This window comes from Panthera pardus, unplaced genomic scaffold (assembly GCF_024362965.1).
Source record: "Panthera pardus isolate Hobbes unplaced genomic scaffold, ASM2436296v1 HiC_scaffold_25, whole genome shotgun sequence".
Classification (NCBI taxonomy): domain Eukaryota; kingdom Metazoa; phylum Chordata; class Mammalia; order Carnivora; family Felidae; genus Panthera; species Panthera pardus.
In genome coordinates, this window is record NW_026526821.1 from 10518400 (window position 1) to 10542280 (window position 23881).

The window sequence follows — 23881 nt, forward strand, 5'->3', positions numbered from 1 at the left end:
GCTTTTGAAACAGGTACTGCGCCCGTCAGAGAAAACCTATGCGTAGTTCCATGGTTGGCCTGCAGGCTGCCATGTTGCAATCCCCCTTTAGAAGGTCTGCTTCAGGGAAGGTTGCTTTAGGGGAAAGCGACGTTTGGATTGGCCGGTTTGTCTCTGCCCCTGGTAGGGGCCTGTCCACGTTAGCGTCCAGCCTTCCTCCATGAGAGTCAGGGGCTCGGAGGCAAGGCCCTGAGTGTGGCTCTCCACCGACTACGGTCTGCTTTTCAGTGTGGAAACATGGCCCGAGAAGGACTGCGGGTTCTCGTGGTGGCGAAGAAGTCTCTAGCAGAGGAGCAATATCAAGACTTTGAGGTAAGTGGTCCTGTGATCTTTCCATTATTTTTTGCAGTTTCCGTACGTCTTCCCCTCTCTGGCTCTGTCTCCTCTTCGTCTGCCCCTCGCTCAGTCTGCTCTAGCCGTGCCGATGTCCTTTCTGAGCACCCCAGGCTCACTTCTGCCCCAGGGCCTTTGCACTTGCTGTTCTCTCTGCCCGGAACTCCCTTCCTGGACAGACCTCCGTGGCCTGCTCCCTCGCTTCCTTTGGGTCCCTGCTCAAATGCCGCCTCCTCTGAGAAGTCTTCCCGGACTCCCCATCTAAGGCGGCCCCACCTCACCACTCGCTGTCCGCCACCCCGCTTAACTTTCTGCACTGCACTAATCACCATCTAGAATGGACTCGTTTATATGTTTACATCTAACATTCTTCTTAATACCTCCTTTCGGGAATAGAATCTTTTCTAGAGCAGAGGCGGTCAGTCGGGTTTGCTGTTACATCCTAACATTTAGGGTGGTCACTGGCACATGGTTCACCCTCTGGAAAATTTGAAATGAATCACCCCCTTGGAGCCCTCAGTTTTTGGAGTTGTAAAAAGAGTTTAACAAGATCGTTGACTTTCACGGCGTAAATATGCCTGGTTTATCGTCCTCTTGTCCCGCGGATTGCATGTTCCTTGAGGGGAAGGGCCCTTGTATCCCCAGGCCTGGCACAAAGCCAAGTGCATGCATAGGACCGAAAGGGAGAGACAGGTGTTTGGGGACAGGCTTCTGGGGTCCTTGTCATGCTTCACCCAGAGAAGCTGTGCTTGATGGTGTCTCTTCCATGTGCTTGAGTTCCTTGTAAAGTTTTCTTTAGCAAGAGTTCCGGCCCTGATAAATTCTACTGTCTTTTCATGTTTAAAGGCATGTGTTCGAATCAGCTCCTTAGGGGATGTTTGATTTTCTTCCATGTCTTTACCACCCCTGGAAAGTGGCTAAACAGAAGGGTTGTGTCCGTGGTCTTTGGAGGTGGGACTTCGTCTTCAGAAAACCCAGTGATCAGGGATTCTTGGTCACAAAGTGCACGTTGTGTGTGGGAGATCTTGAGGGTACCAGTCCTTGTGACGACCCAGCGAGGTGGGGGCTGTTACTGCTGCTTCCTGGGTGAAAACAGCCAAGGCTCAGATAAGTTGAGCAACTTGCTGGAAGTTGCACAGCCAGGTAAGTGTAGAGGAGAGGGTGGAGTCAGGGCCCGTCCGAGGTCTGGGCCGATCAACTTGCAAGGAGGCTGAGAGCCTCGCTTCATCCGTTTGAGGTCCAGCCACGCGCCGGGGTCCCCCCTTGGTGGCCTACTCCTGACGCCGGTCGGCCCTGCCCCCTCCCCACCGCCAGCACTGACCGTGTGTCCCCTGCCGTGTCCCAGGCCCGCTACGTCCAGGCCAAGCTGAGCGTGCACGACCGCTCCCTCAAAGTGGCCACGGTGATCGAGAGCCTGGAGATGGAAATGGGGTTGCTCTGTCTCACGGGGGTGGAGGACCAGCTGCAGGCGGACGTGAGGCCCACCCTGGAGACGCTGAGGAACGCGGGCATCAAGGTAGGGAGCACCTGCCCGGGACCCGGCCGCTGAAACGGCCGCCGCCTTGTGGGAGCGAGCTTCAGAATCATCCTGCCGCGGGTGTAGAGACGAGGAGGGGAGGGGGGCGGGGGGAGCGAGGGAGGAACGAGGAGCGGAGTGCATGGGCAGCGACCCAGAGCCCTGTCTCACCTGGACCGCTGCGTCCCTCCCGCTCCTCCAGCCCTGCCCCGAAGGCCACCCCGGGCCCCCCGAAGGGCCAGGCTGTGTCCAAATGCTCGGGGTGTTCAGTACCTTCTCGCTGAGTGACCGGACGGCCAGCCGTCTGCTGCTGTTCTGGGTGAATGAGTGACCGCCCGCACCTCAAACTGCCCTATTTATTACGCTGTTTGGGGTCCAAAGGAGAAAGGAAAAAAAAAACCAACCCGACAGTCCGGTAGTTTCATCCGGAGAGGCCAGTAGAGGGCGTCGGAGGAGCAGGCTACACCTCAGAGGACCCCAGCCGAGCAGCCTGACTGGCTGGAAGCTCCTGGAAACGTGTCATGTTTGCCCAGAAGCAGCTCTCCCTTGCGTCCCCCGCCAGTACGCGGCACAGGCTCCTGTGAGCGGGGCCACAGTAGGGGCCGAGCTCCGGCCACATGAGCAGGGAGGGCGCACGTTTCACCGTGAACCGGGTTCTGTCACGTGTCCTTGGCCCCCAGACCTGGTCCCTGGCGAGGGAGTTGTCAGCCACGTCCCCGTTTTGGAAGAGCCGTCCGAAGTCAGAAGGGCTGGTGCTTAACTTTGTCACTGGCAACTTCTGAGGCCGCTTCTCTCCGGGTCGTGGAATATTCTGGTTCCTGCTTCTGGCTTCATCCTCAGCCGCTCCTCCCCGAGGCCGCTGTCTCCAGAAGGCGGGGTGTTTTGTTCCCACTGTGGACTGGACTTCTCTTCCTGCTTTCCCTGGTCAGACGGGAGGGGGAAGGGAGCGCAGGGGCGAGGCGTCCAGGGACTCTGTAGGTGGGGTCTAGCGGAAAGCTCTTTCACGGGCCGGAACGTGTCGGAACTTGGACAGTGGCTACTTCAGCCCCTTCCCAGATGCAGCAGCTGGGGCCAGGCGAGGCAGGAAGGTCCTAGGGCTCAGGTCTGGGCACTTACCCACACGTGCCCCCCTGTCGTCCCCACGTGGGACATCAGTCATGTGGTGCACCAATGACTTTCCATGGGTTTCTAGAACTTGAGCCTCCCAGCTCCGCCCCCGGTGTTTGCTTTCATACAGCAGACCCTGAAACCTGGCCCCAAGCTGGGGTCGCTTAAAAGGATATTATCTTTATGGACAGATGGGACGTTGAGAGGAGGGGCTGACAGCCACCAGGGGCCGGGCCAGGGGCAAGGGCCCCCAGAAGGGCCCGCCTGTCTCACTGCCTGGGTCCGAATCTGATTTCTCCACCAACTGCCTCGGCGATCCTTGGCAAGTGGCTTCTCGGCGCTCCGTGTCCTGCCTTATAAAGTTACTGTGAAGGCCACGTGTGCTAAACGTGGACAGTGTTTGATGGGTACCTAGCAGGGTGAACGCTCGGGAAACCGTTGCTCTTTTCTTTCCTGTACCTCCCCACTGCCAGCATGCGCTTTGTCCAGTGACCCTGGGAGAACAGACGGCTGATGTGTGGACTTAGCAGAGCAGGACGCGTATTCCGCTTACCCTTGGAAGCCCTGGATTCTGGGCCTGGTCGGGACCGGAACTGGCTGTGTGGCTTTGGGGCAAGCCGCTCCCCTCTCTGGGCTCACGGCGGCAAAATGCAGAACGACGTCTTAGGAGGTGTGGAGGAGCCTGGCGCATTGACCGCTGGCTTAACCGACCGCGTAGAAAGACCGGATGCGACGTGACAAATCAGTGTTTCCTGTAGGACCCGGAAGTGACCCCTCACCCACACCGCCTTCCGCTTCTTTGAGATTATTTATTGCCTTAAGAGAGATTTCTGGAATCTCTCTTAAGGGGGATTATGAGGTCAGAGGCCAAGCTTCGTGGTGTCTGTCGAAGCACATGGGCAAATGCTTCTCTGCAAGTATCGTACCGGCCTTTGCTGCCACCAGCAGTGGTCGCTTGGGGGTCCTCGAGCCCCCCAAGTGGGGTATCCCCGTGGTTTGTGCTGGGGACACGGGGAGCCTCGAGGTAAATGGAATGAATCAAGTTTAGCTCGGTGTTCTTGGGGACCGGGGCTGACACGGGCTCCGGGCTGGCCTTGACCACTTACAAAGAGGAGGCCCCCTTGTGCTGCGATTCCAGGTTTGGATGCTGACGGGGGACAAGCTGGAGACAGCCACATGCACAGCCAAGAATGCACATCTGGTGACCAGAAACCAAGACATCCACGTTTTCCGGCTGGTACGGTGCTCTCTGTGTTGGGGCCTCGTGGGGGTGACGCTGCAGTTTTGCCCTGTGACCTCATGACCTTGAGTGGGCCCCTAAAGTATAGAGGGGAGAACTTACGGCACTGGTTTGGGTGGGATTACTGAACGACCCAGGTGGGGCTACAGGATTCCTTCTGGGGGTGGCTCAGCAGCACCTCGTTACTGCTGTGTTCTTAACCTGGCGGGGGTCATGGTCCCTTTGAGAAGCTGTCAAAAAGCACAGTCAGGACGAAGGACGCAGACGAGCCCACACATGTGAAATTGTACACACGAGTCCAGATTCCACTGAAGCCTTGAAGGCCGAGTCCTTGGATGAGAAAAAAATTCCGGATCACAGACATTGGGCTGTCTGCCCTCCTGAAGGAAAACCTTTAGGAGCCTTTAGAAGGAGGTATATTGGGTGGGCAAGCGAGAAATTTCCTGCCCTGGTGGCAAGCGCTTGACCTCAACAGGGCGGGCCTGAGGAGGTGCCCTAAGGCCAGGAGCCAAGACTGGCCTGACCGGGTGGGGAGGTGAGTGCCACTCTGTAGGCGGGATACAGCAGTCCTGCTCCTGAGGTCGGAGCCCCCATACCCAGTGAGTGGAGAGGCTCCGCGTGCGGTGGGAATGTCCCCTTGCCCCCCGCCTTTGGTCCCTGCCACGCAGAGCCTTCAGGAGACGCAGCCATTCTGGCAACGGCGCAGACAGCATCGTGTGGAGGCACATATGGTCAGTCTCCATTATACGCGGACTCCATATTTGCAAATTCACCTACTTACTAAAATTTATTGGTAACCCCAAAACCAGCGCTCAGGGTGCTTTCAGAGTCCTCTGTGGGCATGTGCAGAGCAGCGAGAAATTGTGGTTGCCAAATGTGTGCATCATTCCCAGCTGAGGTCAAACAAGGCGATCCCCTGCCTTCTCCGCTCTCGTGCTACACAGAAGCCCGGTTCCCGGTCTACTTAGTGCCGCCTTTTTTTTTTTTTTTTTTTTGCATTTTTGTGTTAGTGATTTCATTGTTTAAGATGCCCCCCTCCCCATCACAGTGCTGGAGTGCCATCTAGCATTGCTGAGCTCGGGAAGGCTATGATGTGCCTTGTGGAGAAAGTACGTCTGTTGGATCACCTTCCTTTGGGCACGAGTTATAGTGCTGTTGGTTGTGAATTCAGTGTTAATGAATCAAAAAAAAAAAAAAAAGTCTGTTTGAAAAGATGTCTTTCAACGGAAACACATGTGAAACAAGGTTATGTGTTGATTGACAAAAATGCTGTGGCCAGAGGCTCACAGGAACCTGGCCCCGTATTCCCCCTACAGGAGCAACGAACAGATAGTTACTTGTTAAGTCGGTGTTCACAGTGACTTCCTAGAGTGTAGCTACTGGAAATAACAAGGACAGACCGTATGTTCTTTATATTCTGTATTCTATGCATTCTGTATAGTTAGGGGTTACAGGTGCCAGCCCGTGTGACCGTCTGCTTTTGTAAATAAGTTTTATTGGCACACAGATGTGCCCGTTTGTTTTCACCTATTGCCTCTGGCCGCTTTGATGCCACGGCAGCAGAGTTGAGTAGTTTTGACGAACACGGTAGGGTCCACAGAGCCTGTTTGACATCTGGTCTAGTACAGAAAAGTTGGCCACCCTGCCAGATGCCTGGCTGCTGACGCCTGCCCCACGGCCCCCTGGGTGTGTGGCTTTAGAGGGGCTCACACAGCTCGCCACGCTTTTGTTTCCTTACGTGTAGAGTCCAGCCGTGGCCATCCGCACCTTGTAGGGTTGCTGGGCGAGGTCAGTGGGGACGATCCACGAAAAGTGCTTAGCGCGGTGCCTGGCACTCAGTGAAAGTACAGTCATTTTTAGCTCCTGTTTTTATGCTGTGGGTCACAGCCGTCCTGGGGGAAATGCAAGGTGATCGTTGGTGCACAGGCCCTCCCGATTCCCACAGAATCATAACAGACAGGATTGAATTTGGCTCTGGGTCTGCCGGCAGGGGAGGGGCAGGGGTCCATGGCTGGGGTGGCCATTGTCTCCGGACCGGCTTCAGGAAGCCGCTGTTTGTTGTTCTTCCGTCTCCGGAGAGCGGGGCCCCCTCCACGCCTGTGTTCCCTTCTAGGTGACCAACCGGAGTGAGGCCCACCTCGAGCTGAACGCTTTCCGCAGGAAGCATGACTGCGCCCTGGTCATCTCGGGGGACTCCCTGGAGGTGGGTGCGGGGCCCCCGCCGGCCGGGCTCTCCCGGGGAGCGCGCGCCCCTCCCTGCTTTGCTGGGGCCGCGGCCTTGGTTGACACCCTCCCCCCCCCCCCCCGCCGCCTTCCCCTCCCAGATTTGCCTCAAGTACTACGAGTACGAGTTCATGGAGCTGGCCTGCCAGTGCCCGGCTGTCGTCTGCTGCCGCTGCACCCCCACCCAGAAGGCCCAGATCGTGCGCCTGCTCCAGGAACGCACGGGGAAGCTCACCTGTGCGGTCGGTAGGTGCCGCCCCCGCCCCCCACCGGCCTCGTCCCGCCGGCACGTGGATTCGCTTTGTAAGGGTAACGGGGACCCTGCTGCAACTCGCATTCCCCGGGCCGTGTCGCTCGGGTCGTGATCCTTTCCCCCAGCCGACGTGGGCTCCGGAATTCATATGATTATGATGATTATTTTTTTTAGTATTTCCCTCTGGGTTAGAGTCGATAAGCGTGTTCTAGGGCTTTCCTCCATGGCTTGCTCCTCCTTTGCTAGTGATGCAGGAGGCAGCACAGCCGAGGGCTGGAGGCCGCACAGCCGAGGAGGGGACCCGGGTTCCCAGTCCGAGCTGGTTTTACTCGCTGGGCGCCCGTCCGAGCCTCGGTCTGCCCATTGGTCGGATGGCGTAATAAGCACTCATCCAGTGGGGAGGGTGGAAAGGGGTGGATTCAGAGAGCGCTCACGACAGGGCACGGTGTGCGTTGAGCAAGTGCAGCGTGGGTCACTGCTGCCGATGTGATGTGGGGCCCGCGCGCCCCACAGGCAGGGGTGTGGTGGTCGTAGACAGTGGTGAGGCGTGGACACGGCCACCCCCCCCCCCCCCCCGCTGCCGCTCGGCGGCCGGACTCTGGCCAGTCACCCGGTGTCCCTCTGACGCTCAGCTCCTCCGCCCGTGAGACTGGGGGGTGTCGGAGCAATTACATGGAGCCGCGCGGAAGAGACGCTTAGCGAGCCCTCGGCGAGAGGCGAGACACGCGCGCGTCTTCGAAGTAAGAATGACGCGTCGGGGTCCCGCTTCTCACCTCCGCCCAATTTCCCGGCTTTTCTCTCCGGCCCGTGTGGCCGACAGGTGACGGAGGCAATGACGTCAGTATGATTCAGGAATCCGACTGCGGTGTGGGGGTCGAGGGGAAGGTGAGTGCGGGCTGTGGGGGGTGGGGTGCTGCTGGCCGTGGAGGGGTGGGTGCTGGGGGTGGGGCTGCCGTGCGAGGGCTGCTCTGCCTCCTCGCGGGAGTTTCTTTTGCCCTCGACACACAGCTCTGACGCTTCTGAAAACTCGAGATCAGGACGACGAAGCGTAAGGAGCCACGTCACGGAATGGCCTGGCGTTATTACCTGGGGGTCGGAGGTCCGTGTCACCGTATCTTACGGACGACGATGCTGGTTTTCCGCGTGTCAAAACTTGAATTAAAAACAAAAGAAAAGAGCGTTTTGCTGTGTTGTTGGGGCACAGTGAATGCACTTCAGGCTTTTGCGTGCTGGCTGCGGCGTCCGTAAAAGCATCGGTCGCCACGCCCCGTGCTAACGTCCGGGGGGTCGTGGAGGGAGGTGACACGGTGTGTGGCTCAGAGGCCTCGGCAGCTGCAGTGTCTCCCGAAGCTCGTGTGCCGTGACGCAGTTCTTGTTTCCTGTCCTTGTCACGCGTGTGCTTGTCCCGCAGAGTTGGCTCTGTCCTGAGTTGTGACCTCTAAATGGCTACGGGCAACATTGGTTACCAGGCTTGTCGGAACTGTGTGTGAAGTAAGAGTCCAGAGGCCCCGAGGGAGGGCCGGAGGCGCTGTCCTGTGCGTTCGGTCCCATAGCTTCACGGATTGGGCTGACGCATACGCTTTAAAATTTTTCTTCTCTCCACCCTTTCTGGTTTTGTGGTGCTCATCCAGTTGGCAGTTATTCGAAGTTGCAGGATTCGGTGATCTTTGAGATGTTCCTGGAACGGGCCCTTTTAACGCAGGTGTGGCCCCTTAGAGAATTCCATTCCACGGTGGCACTTCTACGAATGTGCAAAGTTGCACGCTCAGGAATGTTCCGTTTGGAATCGTTAGTAGCCTCAGCCCCCCACCCACCCCAGGCTTCCATCTCGCTTCGAGGGTCTGAGTGCCTGTCTCTGAGGATTCTTTGCTTCTGATACACAGATCCATTTGACCTCCGAATTATCACGATCTGTGGTTCAGAATGTTTTTTATTTAAATACATTCCTCTTTTTAAATCAGATTTAGTCTTGGACCACCAACCGAGTACAGCGTGAAACCAAAGAAGCTCTTTATTGAAGTTTTCCAAAGATCACCTTACAACGTCTTGCTTTTTTCAATTAAAAGAGAAAAAAATGTGTTCGCCTTGACCTCCGGTGCTCCTGACGGTGCCCAATTTTATTGGATTTTAGGAAGGAAAACAGGCTTCCCTGGCTGCAGACTTCTCCATCACCCAGTTCAAGCACCTGGGCCGGTTGCTGATGGTGCACGGCCGGAACAGCTACAAGCGGTCAGCTGCCCTTAGCCAGTTCGTGATTCACAGAAGCCTCTGCATCAGCACCATGCAGGTGGGTGGCCGTCCTGGAGAAAGCCCGGGAACGAGGCTGTGCTTTGGAGCCGTTACCCCACCTGGCCGGTTTCTTTCTTTCTTGACTTCATTATTTTTCCCACCCGGCGAGTTTAAATCCCAAACCGGGTTGACCTTGGATTGTCACAGATCCTTCCCCCGGTAGACGGTGCGGGCCATCCTTGCTGCAGGGGAGCGGATGCAGGCACGAGCACCAGTGCCTGCCCAGCGCTTGGCATAAAGGAGATGCGGTGTAAATGCCCAGAGGTGTTATGATCAGTTAGCCAGAGAGAAAAATGCAGAGAGGTCAGTGCTGGTCCTGGCTTTTCCAAATGCAAAAATAAGGGCCAGCAGAGAAGAACCACCGAAGAATAACTTGCTTTTCTGGAGCACTTCCTGTACCCTGGGCATCAGGCTCAGTGTTCACCATGCAAGTGGCTCATGCGGTCCTCACAGTCGCCTGCGCCCATTTTACAGATGGGGAGTCTGAGGCTAAGTGAGGGGGAGAAACGTGCGGCAGGGTCCCTCGGGGGTTTAGACCGTATTGGCGCCGGGATTCCAGAGCCCGTGTTCTTCATCACGGTGTCTCCTTGGGTGCCCTCGACGCGGAGAGGCCGGTGCTGCCTCCGCTTGCGGGGGCTCCCAGGTGGGGCGGCGTGGCGCATGGCCCTGGGGGGTGTCTGATATCACAGTTCTGCCTCCCGCCATCCCAGGTGGGAGTGGAGCTTCGTTACCGCGGTTGTTGATCTTCTCGGGAATAACGTCTCGCGCCCATCTTTTTCTCACAAAAAGATTCTAGAGTATTTTCCCACCTCCTGTCTCCCCAGCTCCTTTGAACATCCGTCATCAGGCTGCAGCGATTAAGTGCATACTGGGAGGAAGGCCAAAGGGTGGGAAAGAAACTATTCTGGGTGTTGAAACACTATTGACTGATTCTCCTCCGTGGACACTTAGGTGAAAACACCCCCATTAAGCGGAGAGAACATAGGGGCGATGTGTCTTGGCACCCACCTCCCTTTCTGACCCCCCCACGATGTGTCTCTGAGACTTCGAGCAAGTCACTTTCCCCCTCTGGGCCTCAGTCTTCCGTTTGTGACATGGGGATGGTAAGATGTGTCTTGCCTCTCGGCCAAGGCCACTTTGAGAAGCAGAGTTTTCTAAGGCATCGAGTGCTGAAGGCATCCTTACCGCTGTTAATCAAAACAAAACAGGAAGATGTGTACGGTAAGGGGACATTTTAATCTGTGGGAAAGGAGCTTAATCACAACATAAAAGACATCCTGCCTTTCCAAGTAAGTGCACATGAGGCCTCCCCTCCCTCCTTTTTCTTTTTTAAAAACTTTTTGAATTTTTTAAATGTTTATTTTTGAGAGAGAGAGAGTGCATGAGCAGGGGAGGAGCAGAGAGAGAGGGAGACACAGAGTCTGAATCGGGCTCTAGGCTCTGAGCCATCAGCACAGAGCCCGGTGTAGGGCTCGGACTCATGAACTGCGAGATATGACCTGAGCCGAAGTCGGACACTGAACCAGCTGAGCCACCCAGGTGCCCCTGATTTTATGTTTTCAGTATCTGTTGCATTTGAGAGCGTAGAAGCCTTCAAGTGATTTTTATCAACATGATCAAAATAGCTGTCATGATTCATCAGACCATATCTGTACTGTACTTTTTTTTTTTTAAGTTTATTTATTTATTTATTGAGAGAAAGAGCGCACGCACAGCCTGCAAACCAGGGAGGGGCGGAGAGAAAGGGAGAGAGAGAATCCCAAGCAGGTTCCGCACTGACAGCACGGAGCCCTGATGCGGGGCTCGAACCCATGAACCGTGAGATCATGACCTGAGCGGAAATCAAGAGTCGGACGCTTAGCTGCCGGACCCACCCAGGCGCCCCAGACCACATCTGTGCTTTTAATTTATGTTAGCTCATGAATCATCCTGGATATTACTATGATTTAATCACTGGAAGATTAATCAGCTTGTCCGTGGCCATGCACACAAGAGCTGGCCTGGATGAGCTGACTTCAGCAATGTCTGTATGTTACCATGAACCTCAGTTTAGAAAAAAATTCCAGGATGAGAAATTGTTCTTTGTGCTGTGGGAAAATGTGTTCACCCCTGTCCACTGTGCTGAAAGTGGTTGGCTAAGAGCAAGTCCCTGTTAGGACTGCACTTTGACGTTGTTCTCTTTGATAGATGCGGCCACAGTGGTTTATTTTCCCTAAAGTGTTCTCTCCAAGATGAAGAAGGCTTTTGGCCAGCCAGGCCCTTTTAGGGGAAGGAGGCTCTTGACCTTGATTTGCAAAACTACGCACCAGATTCTTGACTTTTTTACAAACGTCCTTTCTGTGCCACGGCCCAGCCTGGGTGAAAAGTCATTTGAAAGGTGGCTTTCACCTCTCAGTTCTGAAATATGACCAGGGGGTGCAGCTGGGGCTGCCCAGGACCGTGGTCCCGGGTGGAACCTGCATTTGGAGCTCCGTGCCAGGTCAGCACCCAGAGCGGGTGCTGACGGGGAGATGCCTCCAGTGAGATACCCTTGCTGATGGCCAGCCCGCCTCCGCCTCTTGTCCTTAGTCTTTGAAAAGCCTTCAGCTGTTGCCGGCCTCTTTTTGGTTTTCCGCTCACAGGAATTCGCTTTGAGGCCACTTTCCTTCTGTTAGCCTGTAGGTGTCCAGAGAAGGACCTAACAGAGCATCAAGTCAGATTTTATCTCCCCAGCCTGTTTTTCACGGCCAGTAGCTAATATTTTCCAAACCAGGAAGTAGACATTTCGGTAAAGGTTTGGAAATGCTGCTCTTGTCTAATTGCAAAGGTGTTCCTGCTTGTGGGCTCTTCGTAAAAATTTCCCAAAATTGTAAAAGGTGTCATGTGAGAAGGGAAGCCTTGTCTGTAACCCCGCCCTCCGGGGTAACGGGTGCCCATCCTCATGGCGCAGGTGTCTCTATGTCTGTTTCCATACCTCTGCTAACTTGTTTCTTGGGCGCATGCCCAGAGAGGCGGTGCTTCTGAGCTGTCAGGAGCGCGGGCTCTGGAGACAGAGCTGGGTTTAACCCTGCAGTGAAGGTTACCTGCTCAGATTCCCCGTCTGTGAAAGGCAGGTGATACTAGGACTTGATCTCATGGGTGGTTCTGGAGATTCACAGAGGTCACGGAGAGAGCGCCCCTGGGTGTAGCCTGTGTAACTCAGTGTTCACAAGGGGGCTGAGCATGGTCTCTGGAGCTAAACTACCTGGGAACGACTCCTGGCTCTATCCCTCGTGAGCTGTGTGATTGTAGGCAAGTCACTTAACCTCTCTGTGCCTTACTCTTCTCCTCTGTAAATAGGGGTTGATGACAACAGTACCTGTCTCATGAGGTGGTTATAATTGTTAAATGAGCTGATTTACTGAAAGCACTCACAACTGTGTCAGTAAAGCTTGCGGTATGTTAAGGGTGGGGTGTTGTTATTATATAAAGGTAGGGCCTTTGTCAATGATTTTTGGTAACATCTTCCTTTCTCGTTGGCACAGGCTGTCTTTTCCTCTGTGTTTTACTTTGCATCGGTTCCTCTCTACCAAGGATTCCTCATCATTGGGTAAGGAAAGCTAGGCAGGGTTATTAACTTTTTATGAAACCTCCCTAACATACCACAGAGGAGAGAAGAAACATTGTGTCTCGACTGTGCAGCCCCTGAGTTGCCCGGGATGTAGTTGAGAACCTAACTTGGATTTTTATTTGTAATGTTTTTTGTTTTTTGTTTTTTGTTTTTTTTTTAATTTTATTTTTGAGACAGAGACAGAGCACGAGTAGGGGAGGGGCAGAGAGAGAGGGAGACATAGAATCTGAAACAGGCTCCAGGCTCTGAGGCGTCAGCACAGAGCCCCACACGGGGCTCAAACCCCCAAATGTGAGATCATGACCCGAGCCGAAGTTGGATGCCCAACCGACGGAGCCCCCCCAGGCGCCCCGGATTTTTATTTTTGAATGGCTCAGCCTATACCCAGACTGAGAAAGTGGAGCTCGGTGGGCTTGTGGTTCACAGCGCTTGGCGGTTTGGACCTGGAGGGGGGAGAATGCTTGCCCATGACCGTCCGAGCTTATTGGTGATGGCGACCAAAGCAAGATCGAAGGTTCCCAGACTCAGTGATTTCATTGGGGTCTTAGAAAAAGGGGAAAGACGTGTCTGGAAAGTACCCTCCCTGTCGTGGACCCGGTAGAATGTCCTGCTGCTGAGTCTGTCGGGCGGGCCAGAGCCTTGCTGTCCTGGGAGATGTCCCTAGCAGAGCCTGACTGCTGTGTGCCAGTGACCTGTCAGACAGGGGTCGCGTGGACATTTGCTGCCATCGGCTCCACCCCCATTCCTGACTCGGAACTCATGACGTTCCTTTTGATCCTTCAGAGAATGTTCTCAGTGTTTGAGTCACCCAGGTAGGTGGATTGGGTGACACGTGTCCTAGATAGAGACGTGTGTAGGGCACACGCCTGGTTGTAAGGAGGCAGGAAGCACAGAAAGGCTGGCTGGTCCCAGGGGAGAGTCTCACAAAGAATTCTGCCTGCTTCTTTTTTTTTTTTTTTTTTAATTTTTATTTTTTATTAAAAAAAATTTTTTTTAATGTCTATTTTTGAGACAGAGACAGGGCACGAACGGGGGAGGGTCAGAGAGAGGGAGACACAGAATCCGAAACAGGCTCCAGGCTCTGAGCTGTCAGCACAGATCCTGACGCGGGGCTCGAACCCACGGACTCTGAGATCATGACCTGAGCCGAAGTCGGCCGCTTAACCAACTGAGCCACCCAGGCGCCCCGTGCCTGCCTCTAACTGGAAAAGTGGACTGTCCTTTGTCAGGTCCCAGAAGAATGAAAGAACCTGCCAGAACGTAGGGGCTCCCCGAAATGTGTTCCGTGTGGCCCGCCGCGGACCCCTCGCCGCCCTCAGTTCCCATCTCCTCTCTCCCCCTCACTCGCTCGGCTCCAGCTATACTGGCTGCCTTGCTGTCCTTCAAACGGGTCCTCGCCTCAGGACCTTTGCACGTGCTGTTCTCTCCGCCTGGGATGCCCTTCCCTTCATTTGGGCATGGCTGCCTCTCACCTTTTATGGGTGTTTACTCAACTGTCACATCCTTTGGGCACCCACTCTAAAAAATCATACCACCCCCACGGCTCTTTCCCTCTCCTCCCATTGCAGTGGCCTTCCCCGCACTTACCTGCAGCACACAGTGTAGTTTACCGACTTTGTTGGCTCACAGATGGGCAGGACAGCTCTCCGAGGGCAGATGTTCTGTTTCTCATCTGAAGCTCCAGTCCTTAAAGCAGCCCTGGCCCGTGATGGGCACTTAGTGAGTAGTTCCTGAACAAGTGCATGGGAATGGGGCTCCAGAGGCCGGAGAAGCAGACTGTTCCTTTTCCATCGGCCCGTCTCACTTGCGGCGATTTTTCTCCCCCAGGTACTCCACCATTTACACCATGTTTCCCGTATTCTCTCTGGTCCTGGACAAAGATGTGAAGTCAGAAGTTGCCATGCTGTATCCTGAGCTCTACAAGGATCTTCTCAAGGTTCAGTGAACTCCTCCTTCCCTTCGTCCTCCTTCCGCTTCTTTCTCCCTCTCTCCCTACTTTCATTTCACGCAGACCCTCCATTTCCGGTTTGAACACACGGATTTCGACGATTTGAGCTGGTGGCGGCTTCCTTGAGAGGAAGGAGTGCGGTTTTACATTCTTTTTTCTTAAAAAAGCCATATGTGTGCTCCTAGAGAATGTTAAACTGTACAGTAATATGTAAACTGAAAACTTCAACTAACCAACCAAAAACTTAAAAAAAAAAAAAAAAAAAAGAGCCCCTGACAGTTCCATTCTGCCACTGAGGCTCCTGGAAGCATTTTGGTGTATGCTTCTAAAAAGCGTGTGTGTGTGTGTGTGTGTGTGTGTGTGTGTGTGTGTGTGTGTGATTTCGTTTATTTGTCTTCCAGGAGTTTTACTGAAGGGCAGATTTATTCCCACCGAATATCAATTGTCTTTTAAACGTGTAATTTCTCAAACGTGTCCAGACATGTGCGAGACGCTTTTTTTTTTTTTTTTTTTTTTTTTTTTGATGAAAACAGGCAGGTTGCCTTGTTGGTGGCAGGGAAGCTTGGGGCAGCTGACACCCTGGGTGAGCCACACACCATAACCTGCTCTTTCTCGTTCTCTCGTTTAGGGAAGACCGTTGTCCTACAAGACCTTCTTAATATGGGTTTTGATTAGCATCTATCAAGGTGAGAAAAGTCACACCAGCTGTGGGGTTATGCTGGGGGTTCTGTTGTCTGTCGAACACGAAGAAGCTGGAACCCTGAAACTTGGTTAAGGGGTGGGACGGTGCACCCCAAGGGGGCCCTACCCGGCATTTTGTAAGGACCAGAACATTCAGCACGGTGATAGATCTGTGAGGAGGTGCTGTCTGCTTCAGGAGACAGACTCAGAGAAAAATACAATGAACACCAATCACCACCTGCTGGGGTGTGCGAGCCACTGTGACAAAAAGCGGTTGCTTTCTGGAATGTTCTGATACTTTTTCTGAGGTCCTTATAGTTTTTGAGAAATGTGTCTGCTTCACTGGCCTCCAGGGAGGGTCTCTCAGACTGCAGAGAGACTTTGTAGGATGACTTTTAAGTGTAGGAGGAGAAAATACCAAAACCCCTGTTGGTGTTTATTTCTGTTTTTATGCGTGTTTTATAATATATGTGATTGTGCAGTGGTCGTAATATCCATCTACGTCTGCCCAGGTACAGACGTCTACTTTACAAATATACATTGTGTGTTGTGGGGGGGTGGTCTTACTGATGTCGTGTGCAACCAATAGGTGTAGATACTGTTAAAATTGTTGGCAGGAAGTTAAATTATCAGTAAAAAAAAAATCAGGGGGAGGATTTTTAAATTTAAAAAAAAAAAATTTTTTTTTTTTAACATTTATTTATTTTTGAGACAGAGAGAGACAGAGCATGAATGGGGGAGGGGCAGAGAGAGAGGGAGACACAGAATCGGAAGCAGGCTCCAGGCTCTGAGCCATCAGCCCAGAGCCCGACGCGGGGCTCGAACTCACGGACTGCGAGATCGTGACCTGAGCCGAAGTCGGTCGCTCAACCGACTGAGCCACCCAGGCGCCCCAGGGGGAGGATTTTTAAGAAGTACATCAAAGTATAATATACGCATTGATTTTTGCAGCCACCTTTTGTATGTAAAAGTTCATAAATCAGGAGCACTGAAGCCCCATTTCACCCCTTCATCCTGAACCCCTGGCACGATGGGCAGTCGCTTGAGGAGTTTTGGGGTTGAGCATCTCCTGGCCCTGCCTCTGTGTAATATTCTTGTGCTGTCGGATATTTGAGCTGTGTGTGAGCACCATCTCTCTGCTTTTCTGCTGTGCTAGAAAAACACGTATCCGTTCCCTCTCCCACTTTCCTTTCTTGCCTCCTTATAGGTACAGGATGCTCTGAGTGTCTCTGGGTTACCTCTGGCATTGTGTGTGTGTGTGTGTGTGTGTGTGTGTGTGTGTGTGTGTGTTGTGGGCGTTAGGGCATAAAACAACACATGACTTAAGATTGACCATCTTTTTTTTTTAATTTTTTAATGCTTACTTATTTTTGAGACAGAGAGAGACAGAGCATGAGCAAGGGAGGGGCAGAGAGAGAGGGAGACACAGAATCCGAAGCAGGCTCCAGGCTGAGCTGTCAGCACAGAGCCCAATGAGGGGCTCGAACTCATGGACCGCGAGATCATGACCTGAGCTGAAGTCGGACGCTTAACCGACTGAGCCACCCAGGCGCCCCACCCATCTTTTTTTTTAAATTTACATCCAAGTTAGTTAGCATCTAGTGCAATGATGATTTCAGGAGTACATTCCAGTGGTCATCCTCTATGTATAACACCCGGTGCTCATCCCAAGTGTCTTTCTTAGTGCCCCTCACCCGTTTAGCCCATTTTGTTTTTTTCCCCTTTCCATTTCTCCCCTTCCCTCCTTCCCTCTGTCTCTCCCTCTGTCTCTCTCTCTTTCTTCTCCCCTGCAATTATAGACTCCTTATGACGTAAGGTCCAAAGAGAAAATAGGAAATCAGAAGGAGACACCTCTTTAAAGCCTCCATAAAGCACCACTCATCAACCTCATTTAGCAAGTGCCATCTTTCATGTCTAAATGGAAAATAAAGGAAAAGGAGCCCAGGCCGAGGGGGCTCTGGAGGGGAGCGGGAGGGGCGGCAGCTGCGGGCAGGCAGGGCTGTGCGGGGACACCGGCTCCGTCTGCCTTCGCAGGGAGCACCATCATGTACGGGGCCCTGCTGCTGTTCGAGTCCGAGTTCGTGCACATCGTGGCCATTTCCTTCACGTCGCTGATCCTCACGGAGCTGCTCATGGTGGCCCTGACCATCCAGACATGGCACTGGCTCATGACCGTGGCCGAGCTGCTCAGTCTGGCCTGCTACATCGCCTCCCTGGTGTTCCTCCACGAGTTCATCGGTAAGACCCGCTCTGTGGCTGAAGCCGGGCAGTGAGGTCCAGGGGCCCCCTGCCCAGCGCTCATCCTGGGGTCTTTGTCCAGCTGGCCTTGGCAGTCAGCTGCCCCCATTTTCTTACTGGTGTCCCCGTGGGGCAGATAGCACCTGTGGATCAGCTTCCCGGAACAGAGGCTGGTGGGCACAATGTCAATGGAGTGTTTCCTTTTGAAAACACACTGCACTAAGTGACTTCGAAGGGGGTTCCGTTGAATTCGACAGAGGCCTGGTAGGTTTCTCGAGGGAGCCGGGCAAAGTGCCGGGCTCTGGGGGGCGAATGCGATGTCGGACATCCAGGTTTTGTTCATGAATAAATGGTAAGTCCCGCAGGATTTGTCCTTATCAGTAGGTTAAGAAACTCCACCTTTCCCTGAAGGCGTCTCTGATCAGGTCTCATGTTCATCAGCAAACGCTCCATAAGGTTTTGGTCAAGGTGAAAGGAACATCCGGTTACTGAAGTCTTAGTTTCACACTTGTCCTGAGAGTCTCTCAGAATGCGTTTTTGTGAACACCTACTGTGTACTCAGTGGCTTGGGGGTGGCGAGCTCTGGCCTCAGGAAGCTGTCACGGGGCCGGCTGGGCAGACGCACGGGTGGGACCGTGGCCCGTGCCAGCCACACGCTCCCCATCTGTGCCCCGGAAGTGGTGTCCACTCCACTACTGAGGAAGGCTGCGGGCTGTGCTCTGCTCTCTCAAAACCCTCCAGACCGCGGGCTCGCTGTCCTGCAGCGGAAGGGGGCGTCCATCCCTCAGTGGAAGCCCCCTAGGCCACCCGGTTCCGCTCTGCACCGCCCTCAGACCCCACCCGTCCTGGGCTTTGGTGACCATCCCGGAGGCGAGGGGAAAACATGTCTGGTGTCGGAGTGCCTTTCTGCTCTCGGGCGGCGGGGTTTGCAAAGAAAAGCGCCAGCTGTCAGATTCCAGATCAGAAACACCTGTAAGAATTGTTTCTGCCTGTAGTTTTGTTTTCCTGGTGTTGGAAGTAGCATTTCAGTGACTGTCAGTGAAGGCACAGGTCAGAGAGAGGAGGGAGTGGGGAGAATCCCAGCCCTGGAGACGGAGCCCAGGAAAGGGGCCGGTGCCAGGAGGCCATGTGTCAGTGAGGAGAGGCAGCCCCCCCCTCCCCCCGCCCAATAGCTATGCTGGCAGTTCCTGAGCTGCACAGGCCTTCTGGAACATTCCGCCCGCTCACCGCCGTCTTCCCTTTTGCTTGCATTGCAGATGTGTACTTCATCGCCACTTTGTCATTCTTGTGGAAGGTGTCCGTTATCACTCTGGTCAGCTGTCTCCCCCTGTACGTTCTCAAGTATCTGCGGAGACGGTTCTCCCCGCCCAGCTACTCGAAGCTCACCTCGTAGGCGTGCGCGGGCCGAGGGCACCGCGGCCTCTGCGCCCTTCCGGTGGACAGAGTTCAAGTTGCGTTTTTTTTAACCGCCACCTGTGGATCTCGCGGTAATGGCTACCGCGTGCCCTTTGGACGCGAAGCGGCTGAATGTGCAGAGTCCCGAGGCTGGTTCAACGGGGCAGGCTCCTGGGACGTGCCCGCGGGGGCCTGCTCGAGCCCCGGATGACTCGGCCTCAAGTGAATGTATATACGTGAAAGCTGGTGGCTCGGCTAACACATTCATACGTGGGTCACCGTGCGAGCTTCCGAGGACTGGGATTCTGGTGTCGTGTGATAGAAGTTTCTGTCCAGCTGCGGATTGTAGAAGGGTTTGTTTGTGTTTTTGTTTTAAACAGTCCTAATGTGTGTGTGCTCCCCGCGTCTTTCTCTGAAAAAACTGGCTGCGGAGAAGCGTCAAGCTCTCGGTCTACGGGTTTGCGGGAAAAGGCCATGACTCTGGTGCGACGGTAGTCGCACGGCCGGAGTGCCACCCACCCCGCCCGAGGCCGCTCTGCTTGCCGAAGCCACGCTGCCTTCCCAGAGCGACACAGAGCGGACCAGGGCAGAGCGAGCGAGCCGTAAATCCCCTCTGTTCTCCCGCGTCAGATTCAGCTTCGACGGTGCCCGAGTTAGCGCCACCTGCCTCCTCGTAAAAGAATTTCAAAGGTGTTACCCTGCTGTGTTCGGACCTGGTAACAATTACAAAGCCTGTGGCCATCTGAGGACACCCCTCAGACATTTTCAGCAGTTGCTTTAGCAGGAAAGGTGCCACCGAACGGCTCCTAAATGTGTCGACAGGGTGATAAGAGACTCAGCTAATTCTTTAGACAATGTAGCATATGCGGCTCAGGCCTCCTGAGTCCAGAGTGCAGGGTCAGGGCTGGGGGCTCTCGGCTTCCACAGAAATCTGTTTCCCATCAGGAGGATGAAATGGCCAAGGCAGAGGCATCATAACCATGCCCTTCGTCGGCGGCAGCTTCGAGCAGAGAGTCCCTGGGAGGAGGAGGCCCAGGCTGCCGGCTCTGGGGTCGGGGCTCCGTTCCGCTGCCTCTCGAGATCTCCAGGGGGAGCTTGCTGGAAGGCCGCCAGCGGTAGAGACCCCTCCCCCACCGGGATGGCGTACCCGCACGTGTGTTTCTTATAAAGCTGTGGCTTCTCTTTCCAGAGGAGGGAAGGGAGTTTTCAAGCGCTGGGCGTGGCGGGGCAAGGCATTCTTGGGTTTTCGAGTCACTTGGTGCCACATATGCGTGCCATCAGGGTTAAGTCGGCGGATCTTCCAGTGACTGTTTGCGATCTCGGATCCGTGGTTAATTCCTTCAGCCCTTCAGCATGACGCTTCTTGTGCGTGCTTCAGAGACGCGAGCTCCAGCCTGGCCGCCGCGCCCACGGCCCTACGCTCAGCCTGCGGCTGGGGGGTTGGGGGCGGGAGGAGCGGGCACATCGGTTCCCGGCCTTGGGAGCACTCTCCATATGCTCATGTACTTATGTTGCCCTTTTAAACCCTTATAAAATGATACTAAGTTTCAGGCACTGGGTAAACTGGCTCTTGGCATTGCTTCTGTTTTAAGATTCTGCATTTTTGCAGTATTTCGGCCGTTCTGTTCCAGCCATCTCTGCCACACCGGAAGGATCCGCAGGGAATATAGGTCGCCGTGAATGAATGGTTATTTAGGAATAGGACCTTTCAGCCGGAAAGATTGAACGGGTCTGACTTCTCTCTGAGTGATGTTACGTAGTTTCAAAGGTAGAGGAGGGAGCCTTGGGCTCAGGAGTTCATACTTTGATCTGTCTTCTTAGAAGTCCGGTTGTAAGTCTTAAGTTGTTCTGATCTGAGGTTGCAAACCCTGAACCTGGCCTTGTTCACAGACAGGTGATGGCTTCTGCAGGTAGGTCTTGCCAGAAGTGCTGTGAGGAAATTTTGGACGTTCCCAGCAGATACAGGGAGACGGTCTCTTGCTTTGTTTTTTTTCCCCCTCAAGTCCCAAGTTCGATCCAGGTGTGTGAGCTGACTTTTGAAGTCAACGCCTGAGATGCCACCTGACATCTCCCAGGAAGAGAGCTGCCGAAGAAGCCACGCCTGGAAGTGGAGGGGTGCTGGTCTTTGCCATTGCAAACCTTGTTCTCTCGTCCCAGCTGCGCTCTGGCGGAGGCAGTCGGGGGCCAGAGGGACCTAAACCCCAAGCGGAGCCCCGACCCCCACGCCGTGGAGCCTCCCCATCAGTGGGCAGCCTGCTCCCTCCACCTGCCGGGGGTCGTCGGGTGTCTGGGGATGCGTGTGCTTCTCAAACTCTGGAGCCCCAAAGGGCAGGAGCCTCAAGTCGGTCGAGGGTACGGGATCCTTACCTGCACCCGTCAGGCCGGTCCCAGCAGAGGACCCGTGTGCACGAGGATTATCTCAGTTGCGGGGAAAGGTAAAACAGGAACCTCCTGAGTTCGTAGATCTTGAGCAGACGGATCCCGTTGACCTTTCTCTCGGTTTACCAATCTGGAAGGAATTTAGGAAGCGCCACTGACCCCTGCCCCTCACCTTGGACCTCAGTGGGACCTAAGTCTCCGGCAGCCTATTTGATTTGAGGCCGGAGGCCCCACGGCGCGCAATCAGTGCTATTCAAACCTTTCTCCTCAAAGTAAAAATTAACCCCCCGCCCCCGCCCTCTGACACCACTGGGTATTTCTGTCCTGGTTAGCACTTTTGTTATTTTATGATTATTTTTGTTCTGTCTTTTGGTGATGGTTGTACGTGCATGAGGATGACGGGATCCATTCGTTCCCCGCCCCCCCCCCCCCCCCCCACCCCGCTTCCTTCCTCTAAGAAAATGACCAGACAAGCTTCTCCATTTCAGTAATTTCTGAAGCCTGACAGTTTGGATCCTAATTTGGAGGGCGCACATGCTCACATGTGTGTTGCCCGTGGTGCTAGGGGGGTCTGGTTGCACCATCTCTGGCTGCTTGGGGCAGCGGACTTTGCCACAGAGTGAAGGAGGGGCGTCCCAGGGGGCGTGTAGACATCGGAGCAAACCGCCTTCGCAGCCACCTGGAGCCGGGAGACCGCGAGCTGGGATGTGTCCCGCTGTTGGTGTTGTCCCATCCGGGCCCCAGGCCAGCTTCCCTTCCTAAGCCCTCTTGTGTGTAGTCTGCTTCGGTACCCGTGTCTGGTCCCCTCTGTGTGCTCTCTGCTGAAAGCTTAGGTCACACTGACAACTTCTGAATGTATTTTGAGTTCTGTGCTCATTGGGAATGGACACAATAATGCCTCTTCTCCTTTTCCAGATTTTTGCTTTTATACTTTGTTTTGTTTTTACTGGGGTGGGGATGGGAAAGCCCTCATGCCTTTATGGGGCAGCATTTTAAACCTTTGCCAAATCGCCAGTGGGACCTACACGTGCTTCCGCACCATCCTGTTGAAGACAAACACCTCTCAGCTGTTTTTATCTTTAATCTTTTGTGTGTGTGTTTAAGTGTGTGTGTGTGTGTGTGTGTGTGTGTGTGACCTGAGTTTTTGATGAGATACTTGATTTGCATCAAAATCCCGTTACTTCCAGCTTTGTTGTCATCAAAAAACATAAAAGGAGCTTGTAAATAGAACAGATTTTACTTCTCCCCCCTTCCTTTCATGTAAAACCTTTTGCCACGTATACTTAGTGGAAAATATTTCCATTAATGATGTTCATTTCATCTTGGGAAAATACATCTTGTGTTTCGGAACGGAACCGAGAGGCCTTGCCACCGTGCGGGCAGCGTCCCCGAGACCTCGCGCGCCGCGGCGTCTGCTCACGCCATGGCGCTGTTCCTGCGGATCCGGCTTCTCTGTCACCGCGTGCTTGGGGGTGCCGTCCGTTAACGTCACTGGGCAACGTCAGTGGATACCGCGTTTGTGGGGGGGGGGGCTGCCGGGGGGCACGCGGTATTAGCAAACAAAAATTGTGGCCACTCTATGATTTTGTTGCAGGGGGGGTAGCCGTAAGCTCATCTGGGAGTCGGCGGCCTCCTCATTAGTGGATTCGTCCGTGTAATGCACATAGCACATACCCACCAGGACAGCGTTCTTTCATTAGCGGGAAGCTCTGGTACAGGATGCTTTAATTTAGCAGGAACTCCCAGATGATTTAAATCCTCGATCCCGTGATGATACACATGTGATCCTGCGTGTTTCTGACCGGTTGTCCTTTCATTGTGTGCCAGCGTGGCTCATTGCTGCTGCCCAATAAAGCTTGTGTACTTTCTGCCTTTGGGGATCATTTTAATTTGTGCGGAAACAGGAATTCTGGTGTCAAAATGAAGGCTTTTTATGATAACCCTCCGATTTTGTGTGTATCTCGTGGTACAAAAAGGGAAGAACTGTTTTTCCAGTTATTTTGATTTTGGCAAAAAAAAAAAAAAAAAAAAAATCCCATCCCAAACCCGTGCATCATTTATTATTCTGTACCGTTGTCTATTCCAGACATGTCAGAATTTCAAAAGGTGACCGATACAAATAGGAAAAAGGAGAAAAGTATTTTATAGGATTCAGATTTATACACATGTAGTCCTTGATCTGTTTGGATACCTTTAAAAAAAATCAAATAATATGAGATGTAGGAGTGCAGTCACCTAAGTTTCAGGGAGGAGAGGTTTCTAATATTTTATTAATCTCACCCAGTGATTCTCAGCTGGAGGGCTTTTGTCCACCACGGGACTTGGGGCAGTGTCCGAGGCATTTTTGGTTGTCACGGTTGGGGTGGGGTGCTCAGGGGCCTGATGAGAGGCCAGCGATGCCGCAGGACAGCCCCCCACCCCGTGGAGCCATTCGACCCCGAATGTCCAAGGTACCGCGGTTGAGAACCCCCGATACAACCTGCACACGTCCGCTTTATCGCTGCGGTGTGAACGCCCGTGTCTCGGGAAACCAGCTATGTACCAACGAGCCACATGTTTTAATTAGGAGCTATTTGTGGTGTGGGCTGCTGGTTTCCACATACTGGCTCTCGTTGAGAGGGTCACCCCCAGGGTGTCGATCGGAAGGAGCG

General features: G+C 53.9%; 1 protein-coding gene across 1 annotated transcript in view; it reads left to right on the plus strand.

The window, feature by feature from the left end:
* Positions 1-19241, plus strand: part of ATP9A (ATPase phospholipid transporting 9A (putative)) — a 125955-nt gene extending 106714 nt beyond the window's left edge. The window contains 12 exon segments of the mRNA XM_053890131.1: positions 268-351; positions 1718-1888; positions 4134-4232; positions 6349-6438; positions 6560-6704; positions 7532-7596; positions 8843-8998; positions 12504-12568; positions 14417-14525; positions 15166-15223; positions 17253-17456; positions 18713-19241. Coding sequence (XP_053746106.1) covers positions 268-351; positions 1718-1888; positions 4134-4232; positions 6349-6438; positions 6560-6704; positions 7532-7596; positions 8843-8998; positions 12504-12568; positions 14417-14525; positions 15166-15223; positions 17253-17456; positions 18713-18849 — 1383 coding nt within the window. The 3' untranslated portion in view covers positions 18850-19241.
* Positions 19242-23881: the final 4640 nt, after the last annotated feature.